This window comes from Orbicella franksi, chromosome 8 (genome assembly GCF_964199315.1).
Source record: "Orbicella franksi chromosome 8, jaOrbFran1.1, whole genome shotgun sequence".
Lineage (NCBI taxonomy): Eukaryota > Metazoa > Cnidaria > Anthozoa > Scleractinia > Merulinidae > Orbicella > Orbicella franksi.
In genome coordinates, this window is record NC_138152.1 from 3,729,477 (window position 1) to 3,753,693 (window position 24,217).

At 40.4% G+C, this 24,217-nt stretch overlaps 2 protein-coding genes and 1 pseudogene across 2 annotated transcripts in view; 1 reads left to right on the forward strand and 2 right to left on the reverse strand.

The window, feature by feature from the left end:
• Window positions 1–24,217, forward strand: part of LOC145495612 (uncharacterized) — a 265,207-nt gene that overhangs the window by 8,116 nt on the left and 232,874 nt on the right. The window lies entirely within an intron of this gene.
• LOC145495988 (uncharacterized) lies at window positions 1,530–12,378 on the reverse strand. The gene is made up of 12 exons (XM_081475590.1): window positions 10,397–12,378; window positions 9,938–10,087; window positions 8,623–8,745; window positions 7,326–7,448; window positions 6,707–6,829; window positions 6,084–6,206; window positions 5,465–5,587; window positions 4,846–4,968; window positions 4,222–4,344; window positions 3,602–3,724; window positions 2,979–3,101; window positions 1,530–2,196 (listed from the first exon to the last, which is right to left on the reverse strand). Exons 1-12 carry the CDS (start codon window positions 10,809–10,811, stop codon window positions 1,583–1,585), a joined length of 2,286 nt encoding a protein of 761 aa, XP_081331716.1. The 5' UTR covers window positions 10,812–12,378; the 3' UTR covers window positions 1,530–1,582.
• LOC145496037 (uncharacterized) lies at window positions 8,905–10,033 on the reverse strand (annotated as a pseudogene).

Sequence of the window (24,217 nt, forward strand, 5' to 3'; positions counted from 1 at the left end):
AATGCACAATAACCAACAGAGTTCCCCGTGGGGAAAGAGTAAGTAGAGCCACAGTAGGTGAAAGCAGTAAAAAAAGAGGAATGATAGTGGAATAGCCTTAACAGGCCTTCTCGGCGAGCCGTGTCGGTATTTACTCATTAAAAAAAAATAATAAAAATAAAAAATAAAAATTAATAAAAAAAAAAAACTGGTAATTCATCAGTCTGTTTGTTTTCCTAGAATATGGAAAAACGCTCTTCCAGGCAGAGGAAAGGAGCGTTTGGAGAAGATGTTTGTGTGATATCAACGAATAAATTCACCGGTAATTCCGCGGCAATCAACTTCTGTGCCAGAAGAAACTAGAGCAAGGCATCGATGAAACATGCGCTTGCGATTCAAATATGGGAACGCTAAAACCGTGCAAAATCGCCTAGTCTATCACTTGAGAGACCAAAACAATCAACAAAAGGGAAGATTTCTGTGCGAGAAGTTGCAAGACGTGAGGGATAAACAAAAGAAGCGAAATACGACTCCACGGATGACATGAGTTGCTTCTCAACTCAAGGACTGACACATTTTAATTGGCTTATCACGGTGCTCTACCGCTTCCTGCGGTTAATTTACAACAGAACAGAGCACAGTCTAAGCTTCTTTTATATTTACCAAACCCAAGTTTATTTATTTCTCTGGTAATCAACAACTACATTTCCTTTATAGAAATTAGCAACCTGTTAAGAACCCACCTAGCCTAAATTGCCAATAACTACCTCAAAATACAAGAACCTATTTTGCCAGACTTCAAAAAACGTAGGTTCTTGCACGCGGGTTTTTCTTGTGTGGCAGCAGATAATATGTTACGTGAATTTCTAAGAATGGAACCAATTTGACGCAATAATTTTGTCACCCTAGAAATGCTGCTAACTGTGATGAAAAGCCAAATATACAGATCGCAGTTTTAATTCACCAACTTGATCAAGTTAAATAAATGTGTTTCTGCTCTATTTTAAGCATTGATTGTACTCTATTGAATTTAAAATGCGATAATGTTAATCCTGTAATCTGATTGGTTAGTTAAGCCGTGATGATATTATTTGTAGGTTTCCTGCAATGTTTGTCTACCGTCATTGATCATTTCGAGTGGGTTTCTATCCGTCTATTACAAATGAATATATGAAAGTTCAAATATTTGAACTGCGGAGAATGATATGAAGGTATGATTTATCATCAAAGTTATGCACACAGCTTAAGCAGTTGTAAAATAAAAGCCTGAAAAAATTCAGGCCTGAAAGGGATTCGAACCCATGACCTCTGCGATACCGGAGCAGTGCTCAGTTGGTATAGCACTGCACCGATATTGCAGAGGTCATGGGTTCGAATCCCATTCAATCCCATTGTCCTAAGTTAGTTACACGCTTCGCGAACACCAAATCACCATACGGTTCTTTTAAGGTTTCTTAAGGTAAAATATATCAACGGCTTAAAACGCAATGTTAATCAAACAGCACATAGCCAAATCTAAAATCAGCCATTTTAAAGAAGGTGCAGTTCTGTGGAAGTCATGTTTTAAAACTGATGTGATGGAGGATCTGTCCATCATTGCCAGTCAACGGATCCACAGGTTCAAAGAATAGCCTGGAGTTGAAGTACGTGCCTCATCACCGAAGTCTAACTCACCCAGTGAGTTATCCGCAAACGAAGCTTCGTTAGCTTCAGTTACTCCTATTCCGTGATCGGCACGTGAGCAGCTTCTTCCACCTCCGCCAATCATAAGCACTGCACCGTCCCCGCTACTCCAGTCACACCAGAAACCGATTGCATGGGAGCCTTGTATTTCTCCACTACATGTGGCCTGTTGAAAGCCGCCAGTTGATTGATATTGTCCGCCATATTGTACAGTGCAACTCCCCAAGCACTGGTCTGTGGCCCAAACTACGCCATTCCTGAAGTCGCCATAGTTGGTGACTTTGGAGCGGAACGTCTGTCCACCAAGGCAGTTACCCGTGGTCTGCAGCAAAGGTGTATGTTGTGAGTCGTCACTGCGCGTGATCTTGAATTCGCTTCCTCTTACCGTCCAGAATGCTGGCGACATCATGTCAGCGTTGATCGACGGATCACTTGTGTCCCCAGAAGCGTCGTTCTTGTCATACCACCAATGTCCAGTATCGTCCATCCAATTTTTGGCATCATCATTTGAAAACCGAGCGATCAGTGTCCAACCTTGATTAATTGAGATAACCAGATTTAGAGGATGCCACTTTAATAGACAGTCGAACTCCGCTTTAAGGACATATATTAGAGAAGCAAAATTTCGGACGTTTTTTTTAGGCACGCCCATTCTTTACGTTATTTCTACCATACCTATACTGACCGTTATTGTGATGTTTTCATTAATTGGATATTTTTTTCACGAGAAGAAAAAAAAAAGTAACTTAAACATTTCAACACACGGCACCTCACTTCAAGCATCTGAGAAGGTCACCTTATGATAACGGTCCCTTGTTGAGGTCTAAAAAAAGAGTTAATGGACTAAATATCGAACTCAAGTGCTATTTTAATACAGTTTTAACACTTCTGTTGTTCTGTTGTAAACAATGGCCTCTAGGTAACTTTGTTTACCACAGACAAATAGCTCGTTTCCATCGCGTTTGTCTGAGTCACAGCCAACGTTTAATTTTGGTCAAATTATATATATCTACTAAAAAAAGGTCAAAATACCGAGGTACAAATTTGAAATTTAGCTTACCCGTCATATGTTCTCTGATAGAGCCGCTGTTTCAGCCAATCAGAGCCCGCGTTATATCAAAACTTTAAAATAATTCAAGATAAATACCGTAAATCCTCGCATTAGCGCCCCCCCCCCCCTTAAATAAGCGCCCCCTTCGAATAAGCGCCCCACCTATCGGCCAAAATTTAAAATAATCGTCCCCCCCCCTTGAAAAAGCGCCCCCTCTCCTACCCCCAGTTTGTGGACGAGTAATGTCCACAAAAGAGAAACGTACCACTGCAAGTACTGCCATCTCCAGAATATCCAGCTTTACATGTGCAAGTGTGAGATCCAGGCGTGTTACTACACACAGCATTCACGTCACAGCCGTGAGAGTTTGTAGAGCATTCGTCGACGTCTAAAAAAGAGGTAAAGGACTAAATATCGAACTCAAGTGTTATTTTAGTACAGTTTTAAGACTTCTGTTGTTCTGTTGTTAACAATGGCCTCCAGGCAGCCTTGTTTACCGCGGACTAATAGCTCGTTTCCATTGCGTTTGTCTGAGTCACAGCCAACGTTTAAATCTGGTCAAATTATATATATCTAAAAAAACAATATCAAAATGCCGAGGCACAAATTCAAAATTCAGCTTACCCGTCGTATGTTCTCTGATAGAGCCACTGTTTAAGCCAATCAGAGCCCGCGTTATATGGAAACTTTATTATAATTTAAAATAAATACCGTAAATCTTCGAATTAGCGCGCCTCTCCCAATTAAATATGCCCCCCCCCCTTCCCTTCGAATAAGCGCCCCACCTATCGGCCAAAATTTAAAATAACCGTCCCCCCCCCTCGAAAAAGCGTCCCCTCTCCTACCCCCAGTTTGTGGACGAGTAATGTCCACAAAAGAGAAACGTACCACTGCAAGTACTGCCATCTCCAGAATATCCAGCTTTACATGTGCAAGTGTGAGATCCATGCGTGTTACTGCACACAGCATTCACGTCACAGCCGTGAGAGTTTGTAGAGCATTCGTCGACGTCTAAAAAAGAGGTGAAGGACTAAATATCGAACTCAAGTGTTATTTTAATACAGTTTTAAGACTTCTGTTGTTCTGTTGTTAACAATGACCTCCAGGCAGCCTTGTTTACCGCGGACAAATAGCTCGTTTCCATTGCGTTTGTCTGAGTCACAGCCAACGTTTAAATCTGGTCAAATTATATATATCTAAAAAAACAATATCAAAATGCCGAGGCACAAATTCAAAATTCAGCTTACCCGTCGTATGTTCTCTGATAGAGCCACTGTTTAAGCCAATCAGAGCCCGCGTTATATGGAAACTTTATTATAATTTAAAATAAATACCGTAAATCTTCGAATTAGCGCGCCTCTCCCAATTAAATATGTCCCTCCCCCTTCGAATAAGCGCCCCACCTATCGGCCAAAATTTAAAATAATCGTCCCCCCCCCCCTTGAAAAAGCGCCCCCTCTCCTACCCCCAGTTTGTGGACGAGTAATGTCCACAAAAGAGAAACATACCACTGCAAGTACTGCCATCTCCAGAATATCCAGCTTTACATGTGCAAGTGTGAGATCCATGCGTGTTACTGCACACAGCATTCACGTCACAGCCGTGAGAGTTTGTAGAGCATTCGTCGACGTCTAAAAAAGAGTTAAAGGACTAAATATCGAACTCAAGTGCTATTTTAAAACAGTTTTAACACTTCTGTTGTTCTGTTGTTAACAATGGCCTCCAGGCAGCTTTGTTTACCGCCGACAAATACCTCCTTTCCATTGCGTTTGTCTGAGTCACAGCCAACGTTTAATTTTGGTCAAATTATATATACCTAAAGAAAAAAAAGGTCAAAATACCGAGGTACAAATTTGAAATTTAGCTTACCCGTCGTATGTTCTCTGATAGAGCCACTGTTTAAGCCAATCAGAGCCCGCGTTATATGGAAACTTTATTACAATTTAAAATAAATACCGTAAATCTTCGAATTAGCGCGCCTCTCCCAATTAAATATGCCCCCCCTCCCTTCGAATAAGCGCCCCACCTATCGGCCAAAATTTAAAATAACCGTCCCCCCCCCCCCTCGAAAAAGCGTCCCCTCTCCTACCCCCAGTTTGTGGACGAGTAATGTCCACAAAAGAGAAACGTACCACTGCAAGTACTGCCATCTCCAGAATATCCAGCTTTACATGTGCAAGTGTGAGATCCATGCGTGTTACTGCACACAGCATTCACGTCACAGCCGTGAGAGTTTGTAGAGCATTCGTCGACGTCTAAAACAGAGTTAAAGGACTGAATATCGAACTCAAGTGTTATTTTAATACAGTTTTAAGACTTCTGTTGTTCTGTTGTTAACAATGACCTTTAGGCAGCTTTGTTTACCGCGGACAAATAACTCGTTTCCATTGCGTTTGTCTGAGTCACAGCCAACGTTTAAATCTGGTCAAATTATGTATATCTAAAAAAACAATATCAAAATGCCGAGGCACAAATTCAAAATTCAGCTTACCCGTCGTATGTTCTCTGATAGAGCCACTGTTTAAGCCAATCAGAGCCCGCGTTATATGGAAACGTTATTATAATTTAAAATTAATACCGTAAATCTTCGAATTAGCGCCCCTCCCCCAATTAAATATGTCCCTCCCCCTTCGAATAAGCGCCCCACCTATCGCCAAAATTTAAAATAATCGTCCCGCCCCCCCTCGAATAAGCGCCCCCTCTCCTACCCCCATTTTGTGGACGAGTAATGTCCACAAAAGAGAAACGTACCACTGCAAGTACTGCCATCTCCAGAATATCCAGCTTTACATGTGCAAGTGTGAGATCCATGCGTGTTACTGCACACAGCATTCACGTCACAGCCGTGAGAGTTTGTAGAGCATTCGTCGACGTCTAAAACAGAGTTAAAGGACTGAATATCGAACTCAAGTGTTATTTTAATACAGTTTTAAGACTTCTGTTGTTCTGTTGTTAACAATGGCCTTTAGGCAGCTTTGTTTACCGCGGACAAATAACTCGTTTCCATTGCGTTTGTCTGAGTCACAGCCAACGTTTAAATCTGGTCAAATTATGTATATCTAAAAAAACAATATCAAAATGCCGAGGCACAAATTCAAAATTCAGCTTACCCGTCGTATGTTCTCTGATAGAGCCACTGTTTAAGCCAATCAGAGCCCGCGTTATAAGGAAACGTTATTATAATTTAAAATTAATACCGTAAATCTTCGAATTAGCGCCCCTCCCCCAATTAAATATGTCCCTCCCCCTTCGAATAAGCGCCCCACCTATCGCCAAAATTTAAAATAATCGTCCCGCCCCCCCTCGAATAAGCGCCCCCTCTCCTACCCCCATTTTGTGGACGAGTAATGTCCACAAAAGAGAAACGTACCACTGCAAGTACTGCCATCTCCAGAATATCCAGCTTTACATGTGCAAGTGTGAGATCCATGCGTGTTACTACACACAGCATTCACGTCACAGCCGTGAGAGTTTGTAGAGCATTCGTCGACGTCTAAAAAAGAGTTAAAGGACTAAATATCGAACTCAAGTGCTATTTTAATACAGTTTTAAGACTTCTGTTGTTCTGTTGTTAACAATGGCCTCCAGGCAGCTTTGTTTACCGCCGACAAATACCTCCTTTCCATTGCGTTTGTCTGAGTCACAGCCAACGTTTAATTTTGGTCAAATTATATATACCTAAAGAAAAAAAAGGTCAAAATACCGAGGTACAAATTTGAAATTTAGCTTACCCGTCGTATGTTCTCTGATAGAGCCACTGTTTAAGCCAATCAGAGCCCGCGTTATATGGAAACTTTATTATAATTTAAAATAAATACCGTAAATCTTCGAATTAGCGCGCCTCTCCCAATTAAATATGCCCCCCCTCCCTTCGAATAAGCGCCCCACCTATCGGCCAAAATTTAAAATAACCGTCCCCCCCCCCCTCGAAAAAGCGTCCCCTCTCCTACCCCCAGTTTGTGGACGAGTAATGTCCACAAAAGAGAAACGTACCACTGCAAGTACTGCCATCTCCAGAATATCCAGCTTTACATGTGCAAGTGTGAGATCCATGCGTGTTACTGCACACAGCATTCACGTCACAGCCGTGAGAGTTTGTAGAGCATTCGTCGACGTCTAAAACAGAGTTAAAGGACTGAATATCGAACTCAAGTGTTATTTTAATACAGTTTTAAGACTTCTGTTGTTCTGTTGTTAACAATGGCCTTTAGGCAGCTTTGTTTACCGCGGACAAATAACTCGTTTCCATTGCGTTTGTCTGAGTCACAGCCAACGTTTAAATCTGGTCAAATTATGTATATCTAAAAAAACAATATCAAAATGCCGAGGCACAAATTCAAAATTCAGCTTACCCGTCGTATGTTCTCTGATAGAGCCACTGTTTAAGCCAATCAGAGCCCGCGTTATATGGAAACGTTATTATAATTTAAAATTAATACCGTAAATCTTCGAATTAGCGCCCCTCCCCCAATTAAATATGTCCCTCCCCCTTCGAATAAGCGCCCCACCTATCGCCAAAATTTAAAATAATCGTCCCGCCCCCCCTCGAATAAGCGCCCCCTCTCCTACCCCCATTTTGTGGACGAGTAATGTCCACAAAAGAGAAACGTACCACTGCAAGTACTGCCATCTCCAGAATATCCAGCTTTACATGTGCAAGTGTGAGATCCATGCGTGTTACTACACACAGCATTCACGTCACAGCCGTGAGAGTTTGTAGAGCATTCGTCGACGTCTAAAAAAGAGTTAAAGGACTAAATATCGAACTCAAGTGCTATTTTAATACAGTTTTAAGACTTCTGTTGTTCTGTTGTTAACAATGGCCTCCAGGCAGCTTTGTTTACCGCCGACAAATAGCTCGTTTCCATTGCTTTTTTCTGAGTTACACGAAACGTCTAATTTTGGTCAAATTATTTACATCTAAAAAAAAAAAAAAAAAAACGTCAACATGCGTCAAAATTTCAGCTTTCTCGACGTGTGTTCTCTGATAGAGTCGCTGTTTCAGCCAATCAGAGCCCGCGTTATATGGAAACTTCATTACAATTTACTTTGAATACCGTAAATCTTCGAATTAGCGCCTCTCCCCCCTTGAATAAGCGCTCTCATCGAATAAGCGATGATCTGACGTGGCATGAAGCTACGGATCCACTTGGCTATCGCTATTTACTTTGACAGTGTTATGACGAAATTCATTGTCAATAGCAATTCAGAAGCATGAAAAACTGACGTCAATTTGTTTTTCCGACAGCAAATTGTCAAAATTTCCGCTCTCTCTCGTTAACGCATCGCATAAATTATGAATTCATGTGTCCGTCCGCTTATTGACAATGAAAATTAACCAATGAGCGCGCTAGAATTTCTGTAGTTATTGTAAAAATGAAATTTGCGCACAGCAGGGATGTGCAAAAGCAATAGGCGCGAACATCCTTAAGCAAAAAACTCGTGAATGTTCTCTATTTGGTCTCTTCAGGAATTTACTTATTCATTTGTCTTTAAATGTTCAAAACATTGCCATTTCAAAGACGACCTACAGTTACTGTTTACTAATGTGAATCGACACCCATATACAATGAAGGTTTTGGGACACCTTTTGTTTTCTAGATTCTCGGCTCTTACAGTACGGAAAATAAAACTGACCAATACAACTTTTGCCATCTCCAGCATATCCAGCTTTACATGAGCAAGTATAAGATGCATGAGTGTTACTACAGACAAGGAAAGTTTCTGCCAATATGATCAAAACACGATACTAAGGATGACCTCCGACCACTACATAATAATAGCTAATAGTGCACGATAGTTCAGCCAATCGGATTGTTGCCATTGCATTTGTGTAACAAAGGTATGGGTTTATTTATTTTTTGAGACAAGTATCATAAAAATGTTACTGAGCACATATATCATTATACCACTGCAAGTTTTTCCGTTTCCAGTAAATCCATGTTTACACAAACAGCGATAGGAACCCCGTGTATTCTTACAGTCGGCATTTACGTCACAGAAGGATTCCGATGAGCTACATTCATCAGCGTCTAAAACACAGCAACAACAACAAAAAGTGATTATTGTATACTGCAAAAAAGACGTTTTCTTCTGTTTGGTTTGTTTGTTTCGTTCTGTTTTGCTTTGTTTGGTTGTTGTTGTTGTTATTTGGTCTAAGTTCGATTGCCTTGATTTGGTGTGGTTTGTCTCCTGTCCACCCCTGACCTGTTCACTCCAGACCTGTTCTGTCCTTTTCTGTCCTTTTCTGTCCTAAGAGCTATGTCCTGTCCTCTTTTATCTTGTCCTGAATGCCCTATGCTATCCTGTATCGTCCGGAGTCTCCCCTGTCCCATGTGAGCTGTAGCGTTTTGTCCTGTCTTGTCTTGTTTTTTGTCCTATCTTTCCCCTTCCTGTCCTGTCCTATCCTGATCTGTTCTGCTCTGTTCTGGTCTGTATTGTCATTCCCTTTCCTCTTCTCTTCTGTCCTGTCCTGTCCTGTCCTGTCCTGTCCTGTCCTGTCCTGTCCTGTCCTGTCCTGTCCTGTCCTGTCCTGTCCTGTCCTGTCCTGTCCTGTCCTGTCCTGTCCTGTCCTGTCCTGTCCTGTCCTGTCCTGTCCTGTCCTGTCCTGTCCTGTCCTGTCCTGTCCTGTCCTGTCCTGTCCTGTCCTGTCCTGTCCTGTCCTGTCCTGTCCTGTCCTGTCCTGTCCTGTCCTGTCCTGTCCTGTCCTGTCCTGTCCTGTCCTGTCCTGTCCTGTCCTGTCCTGTCCTGTTCTGTTCTGTCCTGTCCTGTCCTGTGCTTTCCTGTCCTGTCCTGCCCTGTCCTGTCCTATCCTATCATGCGCTGTTCTGTACTGTCCTGTTCTGTCCTGTCCTGTCCTGTTCTGTCCTGTCCTGTCCTGTCCTGTCCTGTCCTGTCCTGTCCTGTCCTGTCCTGTCCTGTCCTGTCCTGTCCTATCATGCGTTGTCCTGTACTGTCCTGTTCTGTCCTGTCCTGTCCTGTTCTCTCTTCTGCAGTCCTGCACTTTCCTATCCAGTTTGTACTATTCTGTCCTTCACATTCTGTCACGTCCTTTTCTGTCTTGCCTTGTCCTGCCTTAAAAATCTTGCCGCGTTGTGTCGTGTCTTGTTGTTTCGTGTCGTTTCGTGTATAGCCTTTCTTTGCCTCGCGTTGTCATGTCTTGTCTTGTCTTTGAATCAAATCGGTTTTGGATTATCATATCTTATTTTTATTAATGGTACTTACCCTCTGTCTTCATGTCACAGTAGGCAAGTAAAATTTTCTCAATCTCAAGGAAAAGAAGCCAGTAGTTGCCGTTATCAGCCCATTGTCCCTCACTTGCCTTGATTTCTTTGCAAGATTTTGCAGGCAGATCCGGTATAGAACCGAGGCGAACTGTTAAACAGTAACAAAGTTGATTTCAAGAAAAGGTCATCGTTCAGATCTTTTTTTTTTGGTAGAAATCATTGCATTGCTGACGAAAACAAAAAAAATTATGAATATTTTACGAAAATTACAATAGTTTCCTCGATTTTCGAGTGAGAGAGGTTTTCCCCAAAAGCAACATTTGTTCGGATATAAATTCTGGCCACCCAGTATTTCATAGGAAAACAATTAAATCATATTATGCCCATATTTAAAAAATAAACTTTAAATAAAATGAAAGTGATCGATGAATTGAATGTTTCTATCACATTAATTTACCTCTATCCTTGTCTCGTTTGAAATAATATCTGTCAGAGTTGGGAACGAAGTCTTCAGGTCTGGCTTCCTTGGTACGGTTGTTCAATTCACAGGTTTCCTTGGAAATGACGTAGTTAAAACTCTGGCATCTAACGTCGCGATAACATTCCTGCAAGCACACATTACCGAGTGGTGCTTCCGCGATCTTCTTGTAGATGTGTCGCTGTAGCATCGTTCCCGAGATGGAATATTCAGCTTCACCGCTACATTCCTCAACAGCTGAGTCAACGAACGCTTTTTGGCAAAGCAGAAATACAGCGATGATATAGACGCACTGTGAAGCCATAATTTTTGCTGACTTTGACCCAGTTATACCTATGTAGCGCACTGTAGTCCTGTAGATATAATGGTTGAAAAATAACACGGATAAGTGCATGGAGAAGTTACATAAAACAGAACAAAGCTTTAGTCATACTTACCGAGTTGAAATCACGGCGTCGACAAAATAAGGATCGGACCGGATCGGATCACGGACCGGATCACGGATTGGATGGCGGATCAGACCGCGGATCACGGGTCGGATCACATAAAAGGAAAGTTAAAAAAAAATCAAAACAAAAATCGAATCGTTTATCAGATAATAATAAATAAAAAAAATCAAAGGAAAAAATTAAAATATGTTAAATGAAAATAAGAAATGTTGCGTGACAAGCCAAAATAAAGTCTGCGTGACATAATGGAACGTAGGTCCCGTTGAAAGAAGAATCGAAGAGCTCCGCAACCTCACAAGTATAAACTTAAATGGCTATAGGACACTAAGGCCTTTCAGTGCTACGGCTGCGAATGGACCATTCTAGTCCCAGGCGAAATCCCTGATCCGCCAAATGATATAATTGAGTCTACTAATGAGTGTAAGTCATTTATGAAGGACGGGAAACTACAAGTTCATCTCGGGCCCACGCATTACCACCTACGTGCTGCATGCATTGCCGCCAAGAATCCCGAATTTGACGCAAGTAATGACATGTTAATTACAGAGAATGACAAGAGGTCATTTAAGTGTCATTGTCTGAGAAAGTGTTCCAGGGGCCAAAAGTTGTGGTCAACCGATTTGGCTGAAACTTGGCACAGAAGTTGGGTGCAATGAGATATTTCAAAAGCCAATTTGGCTCACTTCTCCGACTTTTAGTTTTGGAGTTTCAGGGGGGATCTCATTTTTTGCCCTTTGAGCACCAAAAACCCAGCCTTCCAGGGGACATTTTGAAAGTGCCATAAAACCCAATTGGTAAACTGTGCTTCCAAATGAATTTGACCATGAACTCTACTATAATAGAGCTTTCATTTCATACATGTAACTTTGTCCTCGAGGTATTGGACAGAGAGGAGCCTTGGGCTAGAGTTTGGCAAAAATTGATGTCAAAATTACAACCCAAAATTGCCATTTTTCAAAAAATCAGTGTATCTACCTGCCTTCTTGCATAACTTCTGTACCTATACCATTATTTACTTTAGTGACCCAGTTATCAGAATCAGTTGAGAAAAATTTGGCTTATCAAAGTTTGTTGAATTTTTGCCACAAACGCTCCATGTTCCTCTAAGGACATTCAAAATGGAATTTTGAGCATAATTCATGCCATAAACAAACCAAATTGCTGACATGAAATCCTTATTCTGTATTTAGTGAGTGAAAATGAATTGTTAAAACCAAATCAGTTTCAGTGTTCAGAAATACTGTGATTCTTACCTTACATTTGCTCTTAAAAGACCAACATTTATCCTACAACAAAATGCGCAAGTTAACAATATACTGTGTCTAACGTAAGCAATTCAGGATTGAGGGGTGTAACAAGTTCACTAGCAGGTGTCCCCTCCCCACCCACTACCCCCCCCCCTGTCACACACACGTAGAAAACCAGAAATCTACTTTCTAGGGAAAAGTTTGAGTAAAGAAAGTGTTAGGTGAGATTAGGTGTTAGGTAGATTTTGAGACAATATAGGTAGATTTTGAGACAATATTAGGACTTCATAACGATGCGAAGCAGACTCCATATGCGGGAAAACATTCTCTAGCATGGTGTCATTATGAAGTCGTAATACTGTCTCAAAATCGAATGTGTTTTTTATCGCGATTCATCTATTTTTGTAGAAAACAAAAAATGTTTAATCAATTAATCGAGCTTCAGAATACAACGATAACTCTGAGATAGGTTTCAAACTGGGTATAAGATTCCTAAAATTATGCCACCTCCATTTACATACTAAAATAACTAATTATAACATAACTAAAGCAAAGCGCGCGCTCTGATTGGTTTATTTAGCATCTACTATTTGCCCATGGGTGTACGCTGCTGAAGTGTGTGCTAATGTTTACAAAGCAAATCTTTTGACAGACATTGTTTCCAAGGTAATGGCTGACGTTCTTCTGCCAGAAATGCGAAACTGTCTTCACAGTTGTCTGAAGATGAAACTTTATCGAGTTACTGGTGTGCACTTCGGTTGTCATAAATGAATTTTTGCGCGCTTGTTTTCTCTTGTCATGTAAGACTACACGAACACTTTTTTGTGATGAAGCTCAATAAAAGGACTTCTGTTGTTCCAATGTCTCAATGTTATATTATAAAACAAATGGTAAACGCCATAGCGTGCACTATTGAGTTATGGATGTTCTTGGGAGGTTTGCTAAGCACTCAAGAAGCTAGAGTCGCACTCGGCTATCGCCTCGTGCGACTCTTATGCTTCTTTCGTGCTTAGCAACCTCCCGCGTGCATCCATAACTCAATAGTGCACGCTATGGCATTTACCATTTGTTAATTTTAAGGTGGCCGAACACAGAGAACCACTCATTAGAATTTCATGAAATTTGGCACAAAAATACTTTAGAAAATAAGTGACTGGAGTATTGAAAATAATTGAACTTTAACAAAGGAAATTCTAGATATTCCAGTTAACCGTCAACAAGGGATAATTAAAGATCTGTCTGTTAAATTATTAGCAAAATGGTGTTAACTTGTGAGAATCGTTACAAGCTTGTTGCATGCAAATTATAATGAAAATCTAATGACTAGATTTTCTAAAAATAAACAAAACCGATTTGGAAGGCTTGTTTATATTTATTCATGTTGCCATGGCAACGGCACATACGTCAGCTTAACCATCAAAAAACCAAAGTTTGTGTTGTTAACTTGCTTGCTGCCATTTTTGACGACCGAGGGATCAAGGGTTTTAGAGAAAAAGGTGAATAAAACACAGGTATCAAAAACTGTGTTCAGCCACCTTAAGTAATTAAAAAATGTATCCAAATAATTTTTGTAACCAAGAATTTTATCCGTGAAACAAGGCAATTTCTCGCTTAAAATGTCAACTTTATCGAAAATCTTCGATGCAGAATGTTTGCAAAGATTTTTCTTCGACGAAATCGGCAAATATAGGAAAACGGTAGAGTTTCAAGCTCGAATTGTGATTGCATGATAAGCGTCTGCACAGGTAAAGCTGAATGTAAACAAACAGAGCAAGCAGATGAAAAACAGCCTTCAAGTTATTCTTATCGCTAGCTGTTTTTGGTTCACGAGATTGCTGCGATAAAATAACTGTACTTTTACCTTTCAAAGTTAGGATTTTAGTCAACCCTTTTGCCCTTTCTATGAACAATTTGTTGAATGTTAGTTTCTAATATATAGATTTAGGCCAGCCTAAAAGCGTAGCTCCTGGGCCGCGTTGTTCAGAGTCAAATAACCCAGGAGAAAGGTAGAATTTTGATTTCAGTTTTGTAGCTTTGCGACGCGGTTCTCTGTATATTGTTTGGCCTTCTGTTTTGAGCTTTAATAATCACTGTATACACAAAACAAAGCAGCCAAAAAACATTTGTATAGAAAAAAAAGTTATAATTCGGTTAACTTTTAATCCTTGGTTAGCGTTAACCGGCTTCCGAACAATCCTGCCCTGTTTTCAACAAGTTAACCTGAGATGAGCCCGCAATCCAATCGAAAACCAGCGCTTGGTCAGCGGTCAACTTCAAAAAAACACGCGACCTCGATAAGCTGTAAACTTGAGCCCGCGATATGGTCACGTGATACTGGTCAGCGGATACCTTGTTTTGACAGGTGTCAATTGATCGTAACATGGATGTCCAATATCAAAGAAGTACACAGTAAACCAAGACTGCATGTCTCTGTCAACCTATTATTTGGAGTATGGCGGCCATGTTGCGTGACTCCGTCGTCGTCGCCGTCGTGCGTACGCGCCCACGAGCAATACCGCTAGCCATGATGACCATGAGAAAATCAACTCATGGGTTTCCTTTTCTCTCCTATATGAGTATGGGGCTCCGCTTGGCGGCCCTTCAGGCCGCCGGAGCTCCGCTAATAATAAAGTGTATTATCGTTTGTCTCACGATGTAGTCACTTGAGATGTAGATCGCGACGTTTCGACTGCTTACTGCTAGTCTTCTTCAGGCGATAAGGTCGACTGATTGCACGGTATCATTTATATCACAAAGGTCGGCTGTGATTGGTGCATTTCGATCCTCCTATTGTTCCATTATTCCGGCGAGTAGCTGTTCCCTCAGTGGTCCGCTGTTGTACCGTTCTCCTGTTGTTGTGTTTCTTGATCGTGGGTATCCATGCTTCAGGAATTTCAATTCCACTATCCCTGTTGATGTTGTTAGGGTGAAGTCTTATGTGAATAGCTTCCTTGACCCTACGTGTGTACCAGTGAGGATCTCGATCAATAAACTTGACCTCATTCCAGATAGGATAGTGGTCGGTCTCGTGGGTGTGTTCAGAAAAGGCGGAGGTCTGGGTTCGGGCGAGTCGTATATCCCTGTCGTGTTCTTTGATCCTCTCCTGCATAGATCTCCCTGTTTCCCCGATGTAGACTTTGCCGCACTCACAGGGAATCCTGTAGACAACACCATCTTGTTTAGCCGGGTTGACTGTGTCCTTCGGTCGCATTAAGTGTGACCGAAGTGTCGTGTTGGACTTAAAGACGGTGCGAATGCCTTGTTGTTCTAGGCAGCGGCGGAGAGACTCCGAAACTCCTTGGACATAAGGTAAAACGGCGGTGGATTTAAATTCCGCGACAGGCTCTCTTCTTGGGGTTGTTCGTGCCTTTGTGATCTTCTGTACAAAAGAGGAGGAATATCCGTTAGAAACAAGTACAGATGACAGATGTTTCTTCTCTCCAGCGATTACTGATGGTTTGGTGACGAGACGTTTAGCCCGGTCGTACAGACACTTCACAATACCGCGCTTTACTGAACGAGGGTGGTGTGAATCATACGCTAGGTACTGATCAGTATGTGTTGGTTTCCTGTAGACACTGGTGGTAAGGCGGCCATCAGGTTCTCTGTAAACTGACGTGTCGAGAAAGGCGATCTTGTTGTTGTTAGCTGCCTAGAACAACAAGGCATTTGCACCGTCTTTAAGTCCGACACGACACTTCGGTCACACTTAGTGCGACCAAAGGACACCGTCAACCCGGCTAAACAAGATGGTGTTGTCTACAGGATTCCCTGTGAGTGCGGCAAAGTCTACATCGGGGAAACAGGGAGATCTATGCAGGAGAGGATCAAAGAACACGACAGGGATATACGACTCGCCCGAACCCAGACCTCCGCCTTTTCTGAACACACCCACGAGACCGACCACTATCCTATCTGGAATGAGGTCAAGTTTATTGATCGAGATCCTCACTGGTACACACGTAGGGTCAAGGAAGCTATTCACATAAGACTTCACCCTAACAACATCAATAGGGATAGTGGAATTGAAATTCCTGAAGCATGGATACCCACGATCAAGAAACACAACAACAGGAGAACGGTACAACAGCGGACCACTGAGGGAACAGCTACTCGCCGGAATAATGGAACAATAGGAGGATCGAAATGCACCAATCACAGCCGACCTTTGTGATATAAATGATACCGTGCAATCAGTCGACCTTATCGCCTGAAGAAGACTAGCAGTAAGCAGTCGAAACGTCGCGATCTACATCTCAAGTGACTACATCGTGAAACAAACGATAATACACTTTATTATTGCATCTACCACGATGAATAACAACGACCTTTTCCTCGACATGTTAGTTTCTCTTCGCAAGAACCCAGTAAATTACCTCGGGAAATCTTCGTCACAAACAAACAATTTGAGACGACAAAATCGTAAAATATCGTGGTCTCTGTTCAATAAAAAGAGTCCACTGGATCGCGATAAAAGCCATTTGTGCATGTGTATGATCCCTGACTGATATTTTGAATCACCTGTAGCTTTGGTATGACCAGGTCTTCCTCTTACCCCGGACGCACCTGACCCCTTGTACTTTTCCTTCAGACATTCAGTCATGTCTATCTCGCAGGACAACAAAGGAACCATTCCTGTTTCGTGCGCAGTCCATGATGTGGCACCGCACTGATCACTTACACCTCCAAAGGAACAAAGTGCCATTGTGAAATTACCCTCGAATTTCTTACATCTGACAAAACATACCCACGAAACCGAAGAAGAATGGGAACTCGGTCCAGTCCCCACTCCCTCCTATGTCCAAAATGGCCGGCCAGTTGATACATCGTCTCAATGCAAGGCCTCGTTTGGTTATTGTATTTGCAACAAAAGCTCTTTGTTTTACTTTCTAGCTCTCCTAACTGTGTATTCCTTCTTGATGGATGGTTTCATTTACTCCGCTCAAAAGGACTCTGAAATAACGGGTCTCATCAACACTGCTATAAACTGCAGCTCATATGTTTGTAATATATCTATGTATGCATGGTCATGCTCCTTTACTGGTAGGTATTTACAAGAACTATGCAGGCTGTTAACAGACATGGATTATATGCTAACAAATGTTTTTGTTAAGCTAACTTTGTCTTGTAATCATAAAAAAATCAGACCTGAAAAAATATGGAGATTTTCCATGCTTGGAGAAACGGAAAAGAATTATGACTTGAAACTGAATGTAAATCAATGAAAAATTCGAGCATCGTTCAAAAAGATCGCTATATCTAGGTAAGGCCTTCATCATTTGTGCTGTTTGATGGGTACTAAGTTTTGAAAGAAATCATTAACCCTTGTTTTGCTAAATCAGGGTGTTTGTTGTGCTAATCAAAGGCCTTTTAGGAGCAATTGTAAGGTAAGAATCACAGTATTTCTGAACACTGAAACTGATTTGGCTTTAACAATTCATTTTCACTCACTAAATACAGAATAAGGGTTTCATGTCAGCAATTTGGTTTGTTTATGGTATGAATTATACTCAAAATTCCATTTTGAATGTCCTTAGAGGGGCATGGAGTGTTTGTGGCAAAAATTCAACAAACTTTGATAAGCCAAATTTTTCTCAACTGATTCTGATAACTGGGTCACTAAAGTAAATAATGGTATAGTTACAGAAGTTATGCAAGAAGGCAGGTAGATACACTGATTTTTTGAAAAATGGCAATTTTGGGTTGTAATTTTGACATCAATTTTTGCCAAACTCTAGCCCAAGGCTCCTCTCTGTCCAATACCTCGAGGACAAAGTTACATGTATGAAATGAAAGCTCTATTATAGTAGAGTTCATGGTCAAATTCATTTGGAAGCACAGTTTACCAATTGGGTTTTATGGCACTTTCAAAATGTCCCCTGGAAGGCTGGGTTTTTGGTGCTCAAAGGGCAAAAAATGAGATCCCCCCTGAAACTCCAAAACTAAAAGTCGGAGAAGTGAGCCAAATTGGCTTTTGAAATATCTCATTGCACCCAACTTCTGTGCTAAGTTTCAGCCAAATCGGTTGACCACAACTTTTGGCCCCTGGAACACTTTCTCAGACAATGACACTTAAAGAGCCATATAAGCGCCTAATTTATGACGAATTTAAATTTTAACGAACAGGCAGATGTAGTTATATTTTGTGCGAACGGCGAAGGTGCAAGCCATATCCTTTGAACTTCAGCTGGCTCGAAGCTTGCGTGAACCTCCCATTCTCGTTTTTGAAATTCTTGTTAGTATCAGTAGCTAATTCTCAGCTACATTTTCGCGTCCTATGCGAGCGTTATAGTTGGCGTTACAGTTTGCTGGAGCTACGTCACGGTTTACGCATCTTGAAAAAACTAGCCTAGTTTTTCAATTTGCAATCCTTGTTAATCTTTGCCATCCTTAACTATCCTCATTCCGTTTTGATTTATTCTTGCCTCTTAAGTATTTGTCTATCTTAGGACACGATCATTTCAAGGTTTTATTATATTTAAAGGCAACTCTTTATGACCCTGAAAATGATTCTGAATATCGTGACGTAACTCCTAAAATGTTTTTTATTCTCAGGTTGCGTTATCATTCAGACGATTGATGTTATGTCTTAAAATGTGAAAACGATTCCTAGTTTTTTTTTGCAAAACAGCTATATTTCTTTGAAATGCAAGTGGTTTGTTTCGTTTTATTCCAGTGAGAAACATCGTATTCCAAACTCACATCTTCTAAAAGTACAGACTTATTCCGAAAAGGGAAATTGTTTGACATCATAAGGTGTTTAATTTGTTGAGTGTGTTTTTAGTTTTTTGTCCTTGGATTTATACGTTCGTCTTATTATGACCATGCGGACTCGTTTTTTGACAGTTTACCTTTGATATTATTATTGCAGATAACTTAAAAGAATATCACACCTGAATTAAATAAAACGTTCTGCTCACAGCTGTATCAATATGCCAGAGAGCACTTAACAGACATAAGAAAGGAGAGACCTTTTGATACACAACAAGTCATCTTTTAATGGCGGGAAGATCACACTTCTCGCACATCCGGGAATCTCTAAATACGGGTTTGACAAATAAGAGCATGTCACGCAGCATGTCACAACAGTAGTCACTCTAGCGTAATTTGCTCAGCAAAATTTTGAATCTTGAATTTGAATTTTTTCATTTTTAATATTTTTTTCTGTGATCTGGTCCGCGATCCGATCCGCGATCCGATCCGTGGTCCGGTCCGTGATCCGGTCTGGTCTGATCCAGATTTTGTCGAAGCCGCTGAAATAACTCTTTTTTCCATTTATATTGTTGTCCATAGACTACGGAAAGCATGAAAATATATTACAAAAAACAAAGATCTGTTTTTCTGTTTGAACAATATTTTAAAAAATATCGTTATCGAGTTCAAAGTTTCTATGTTGTGTTAACACCGACTATTTAAAATTAATCACTATTTCCCTTAGGATGCGAAAATGCTAGAAAACATTGCTATGACGTCTGTATTTTATCTAAATGCTTTGGGATTATTTACACAAGTGACATCATTCAACAATTGCCCATCAGAATATTTACCGCAAAGAGAGCTGGTGATTTTTTGTTACTGGATTACACGTTATAAATTCAAATTTCATTTGCGGAATCGAAAAATCTGTAGTAAAATTTTGAACGCGCGATAAAATGTGTCCAATGCTTTCTAACCTTTTCCAACTTTATATGTAGAAAGTTAGGAATAAACGAAGGAGGTAACGCAGTTGTATGTGATGAAATATTTATTTTGCTTTTAATTAATTATCACCTAAAACAACCCCTGATGTTAAAAGAGCCACTTTTAACCTGTTTAGTGGTTTGCATATGTCCGTGTTAATGTTCAGTTGATTGATGTGCACTCTCAATTAGCCGTCAGTTAAGGATCGATTTGGTGATACAGCAAGGCTGAACTTAAAGTGCCGCTAATTTAAAACAAGCTAATTTTAGGTTTGAAGACTTCCTCAGTGTTAAACCTCGATTTATCACTGGTGTATAGAAGGGTTGAACTCTCGAGGAAAAAAAATGATTATATATTTTAAACAGGCGTGAAAGCAAGGTCATTCTTAAACCTAAATGTAGGCGAACATCCTCGTTTACCCTCTGTTGATTATTCAAAAGTAATCGCTTGAAATTAGGATTTTTCATTTTACATACGGGTTTTTACTGTCCTCTTCATCCTCTGTTGGTTGGATTTAGATCTCAAGATTTCCATTAGGGTTTTGGCAAGATGCCTCCTCTATTTTGCAGAAGTAGTTTTAAACCGTCACGTTTTCGTGCCATTACTGACGTTAGTTAAGTAGGCAGGTGTTAATGTCGTCGATATGTTTTCCCTTAGTGTGCATCTGCAGGTATTTATCTTTCTAAACAAGACTAAGAAGATGAACGCGCAAATGCAATTAAAATCATCCACGAAGCCTTAATACAAATTATACCGGAATGTCCTTTCCGCATTGATTTGCAACTTGGTATAACATCGCCTTTGAAACACAGTGTCCCTTATTGAAGCTGTCCTGTTCAGTTGCCAATGGAATTTCTCGAGTTTTGGGACAATTCATCATTGGGAAAAAATTAGAAAAGAACAAAATTCAAATGAAAATGCATGAAGTGCGATTTTTCTATTTTTGAGTCATGTTATCTCAAGCGATCGCCTTTTAAGAAAGAAATTAATTACATAGAGACATATACATGGCGCGCGTAGATACGAAATTTCCCTTTGAGTGTTCAACTAGATGTCTAACGGGTGAGACTGTATTATGATGCGCCTAACACAGCTAATTACAGAATGTATATGCAGTGTTGTCTCTATAACAAGAGTGCATAATTTAACTGTAACCCACTTAGAAGAACCTGTTTGATCTTGCTTGGTTAAACAAGTTCTTATAATTATTTTTGGGTATTAAAAAGGCAAATTTCTGTCAGCAGGTTCTTAAACCACTAGGTTTTTACTTGCGGATTTTTACTGTTCTCTTCATCCTCTGCTGGCTGGATTTGGATTTCGAGATTTCCATTAGGGTTTTTGCAAGACGCCTCCTCTATTTTGCAGAAGTATTTTAAAACCGTCACGTTTTCGTGCCATTAGCGACGTTAGTTAAGTAGACAGGTATTAATGTCATCGATACGTTTTCCATTAGTGTACGTCAGCAGGTAACTTTTCTAAACAAGACCAAGAATGTGAATTCGCAAGTACAATTAATATCATCCACGAAGCCTTAATACAAATACAACCAGAATGTCCTTTCCGCATTGATTTGCAACTTGGTATGACATCGCCTTTAAAACACAGCGTCCCTCATTGAAGCTGTCCTGTGCGGTTGCCAATGGAATTTCTCGAGTTTTGGGACGTTTCATCTTTGTTAAAATTAGTAAACAACAAAATTCGAAGAAATATGCATGAAGTAAGAAAGTAAGAAAGTAAGCTAAGTAAGAAATTAATTACATAGAGACTGATCCGTACATGGCGTGCGTATATGCGGAATTTCTCTTTGAGTGTCCAACTAGATATCTGCGCGGGTGAGTGCAGTGAACGCGTGAAATATAAAGTTGAACACTCAAAGAGAAATTCCATAATTTCAACCCATGCCCTAATAAGTTTGTGGGACAAGTCAAACTATGACGAAAATTCCCCTACTATAAAATTTCTTACACATAGCAAGCTACAAGTAACAGCAATTGTTTCTAGTCTTTGCAATACGCGTTTCATTTTCGGGCGTAAGTTGTGAGGCGGCAATAGAACAATCAAACAAGAAATAAAGTTTATGTTATAGGTTTCCTGGGGACCTTGCAAATTGGGTCCTAGCACGTAACCCAGCCAAGCTTCATATAAAAGTTAGTTATGTCCGTTTGTACTCTCTATTTCATGTGGTAAGTTTGCTTCATATATGGCATTCACCTGAATTATTTTGCAGCGTGTTTTACCACTTCCTTTTCAGTCTTGTTTTGTTATGCTTTTCTATCCATTTAAAACAAATATGAATCGTAAAGTAATCGTTCGGGAAAAAAAAATCGACATTGAAACATAACATTTATTGTACTCAGTGTGATCAAGCTGCTTATTCTCATCAAATACATGAGATGACGCGACAAACCAATCACAGCGACTGAAAGAATGAAAGCACAGACTCCGCGCCGGACACGAAATCCGCAGAGTAAAGCGACGAAAACATTTCACGCTAACAAAGTTTAAGGTTACCGTATACCTTCAGATCAGCAATTTTGTTCAAATTTGGATTTTTGGGTCAAAGTAATGGCCGAAGAGTGAACTCTAATTTCTGAAAAAAAAAATTGAAAAAAAACTTAATATTGGCAGAGAAATGGAGGTTTTACGTTGTGGCCGGAAGTAAGAGTCCCCTCTTGATTGGCAGCCCTATAACGCGTATGCAATCAACCGAGAGGACTTTCGCGGGAATATCACCTATATGGATACCACGAATTGGCTGGCTACTCACCTCTTCTCAGTTGATCAGCATGGTTAATCCAACAATTTTTCGTATTAGGTGTAATTCTATTAAGTTATAAGTAAACATGGACCACGGAAAACTCCGTGGACCAGTTCGAAAAAGCGAAAACAGCGAAGAACGAATAAAAATACATCTCGGAGTGAAGAAGCGAAAATTGGCCTCGGGGATGAAGCTATGGCGATCATATCAAGCGGGCAAAAAGATCGAGTCAAGAGAAGAGAAAGGTTCTGTAAAAATTTGGGAGCTTGACAGCGATAACAGCGATTTTTACAGTGACTCTTCTGTTGAGTCCGACACCGATGAATCGTCGGACTCATTGAGATCCATTGGAATATTATCCATGCACATTTGCTCCGCCGCGCTTTCTTTTGCTTGTTTTCTTCCCCCAGCCACTCTAGCGTTCGTATCCTATTTCGTCTTCCCCATTTTGCCAGACCAGCTTCAAGAAAAACCGAGCTACAGAAAAATTATCTCTCCGCCTTGAGCGAATTGCGAAACACAAGGGTGTTTTGGAGATTCGCGCGTAAATTTCACCGCGAGAAAAAACTTTCCAAACGCCGATTGGCTCAGTGATCTGAGAACCCAGTTGAAGGCGTTTGTAGGCCGAGTTTGTTTGCGAAGCGAGAGATTTTTCTGAGCGCTGTTTTTTCGAATAAATTTTTTCGCTTGAAGCAGACACTTTAAAGAGTTACAACTCAAAGGGAATTTCTTCGATTGCCCTCAAATTTGGACAGTAGCTAGATTAACACATAATAAACATGTCTGGGAATTGTTTATTTCGAAATATTTTTTCTCCGAAAGCGATTTTTGTACGATCACTTCACATTTTTTAAACACTATTTCGAAAATGTTCTGTAACTTTTTACTGCAATTGAATATGGTAAAACGCAGACACTCTTTTTTAGCGCTTTTTGTCCTTAAACCTGGGAAAAAAATAAATTGGCGAAAAATAAGATTCGCTTTGACTTGTAGCTTCCAAAAGGTGATTAGGGCGCTCACATTTAGTGGTCCTGAAAAAATCAGCAATTCCTTTCATTTCAACTTCTCAAAGTTTTGCGAATGGAATAAAGGTCAGTTACAGAAACGCTGCTTCCAAACTTTATTCAGAATTTATTTACTTATGTTGAAGGCTAAGAAGTCCGTGTTTCTCGGTATTTTGCTAAATGAAAACCATTGCCTGAAAGCTAAGCTTATGGAAACCAAATTCATTTATCGTGTTGTGCATGCATGCACTGAGTTTAAGCTCAAAATATCTGATAGAAAGAAATATTTTCCCTGCGTTTTTGACAACCTAAATTGATCAGTCAAGCCCAGTTGACTCCATCCTCCACAGACCGTGGAAAGCGCCGAAAAAAGGATTTAAAACTTCCTTAATTTTAATCTCAAGCGTAACCGGAGTCGGCGTAGAATTTTTGCCGTGGAAAAAACAGATAAAGCTTTATATGACGACCAACTTCTGGTCCTTTTTTTTCCTTGCAAATTTCTATGTTGAATGAAAAGATATTCGTGTCATTGATATCTCAGCAAGTGAAAGGCAAAACTATTTATTACATTTGTAACTCACCGCCTTGGTTAACAGTCTGATTCGATGATATTTTCCCCAAGAAATTGAACGTTCCTAAATTCCAAATGGGTTAAGAGCAGG

What these genes read in the sequence shown, in the direction of transcription:
- LOC145495988 (XM_081475590.1), bottom strand. Translation starts at nt 10,811, where the DNA reads ATGCACTTATCCGTGTTATTTTTCAACCATTATATCTACAGGACTACA. An exon ending in AGATGGCAGTACTTGCAGTG is followed by an intron (nt 5,588 to 6,083) that starts GTACGTTTCTCT and finishes ACTCTGTTTTAG; the next exon opens with ACGTCGACGAATGCTCTACA. An exon ending in AGATGGCAGTACTTGCAGTG is followed by an intron (nt 3,725 to 4,221) that starts GTATGTTTCTCT and finishes CCTCTTTTTTAG; the next exon opens with ACGTCGACGAATGCTCTACA.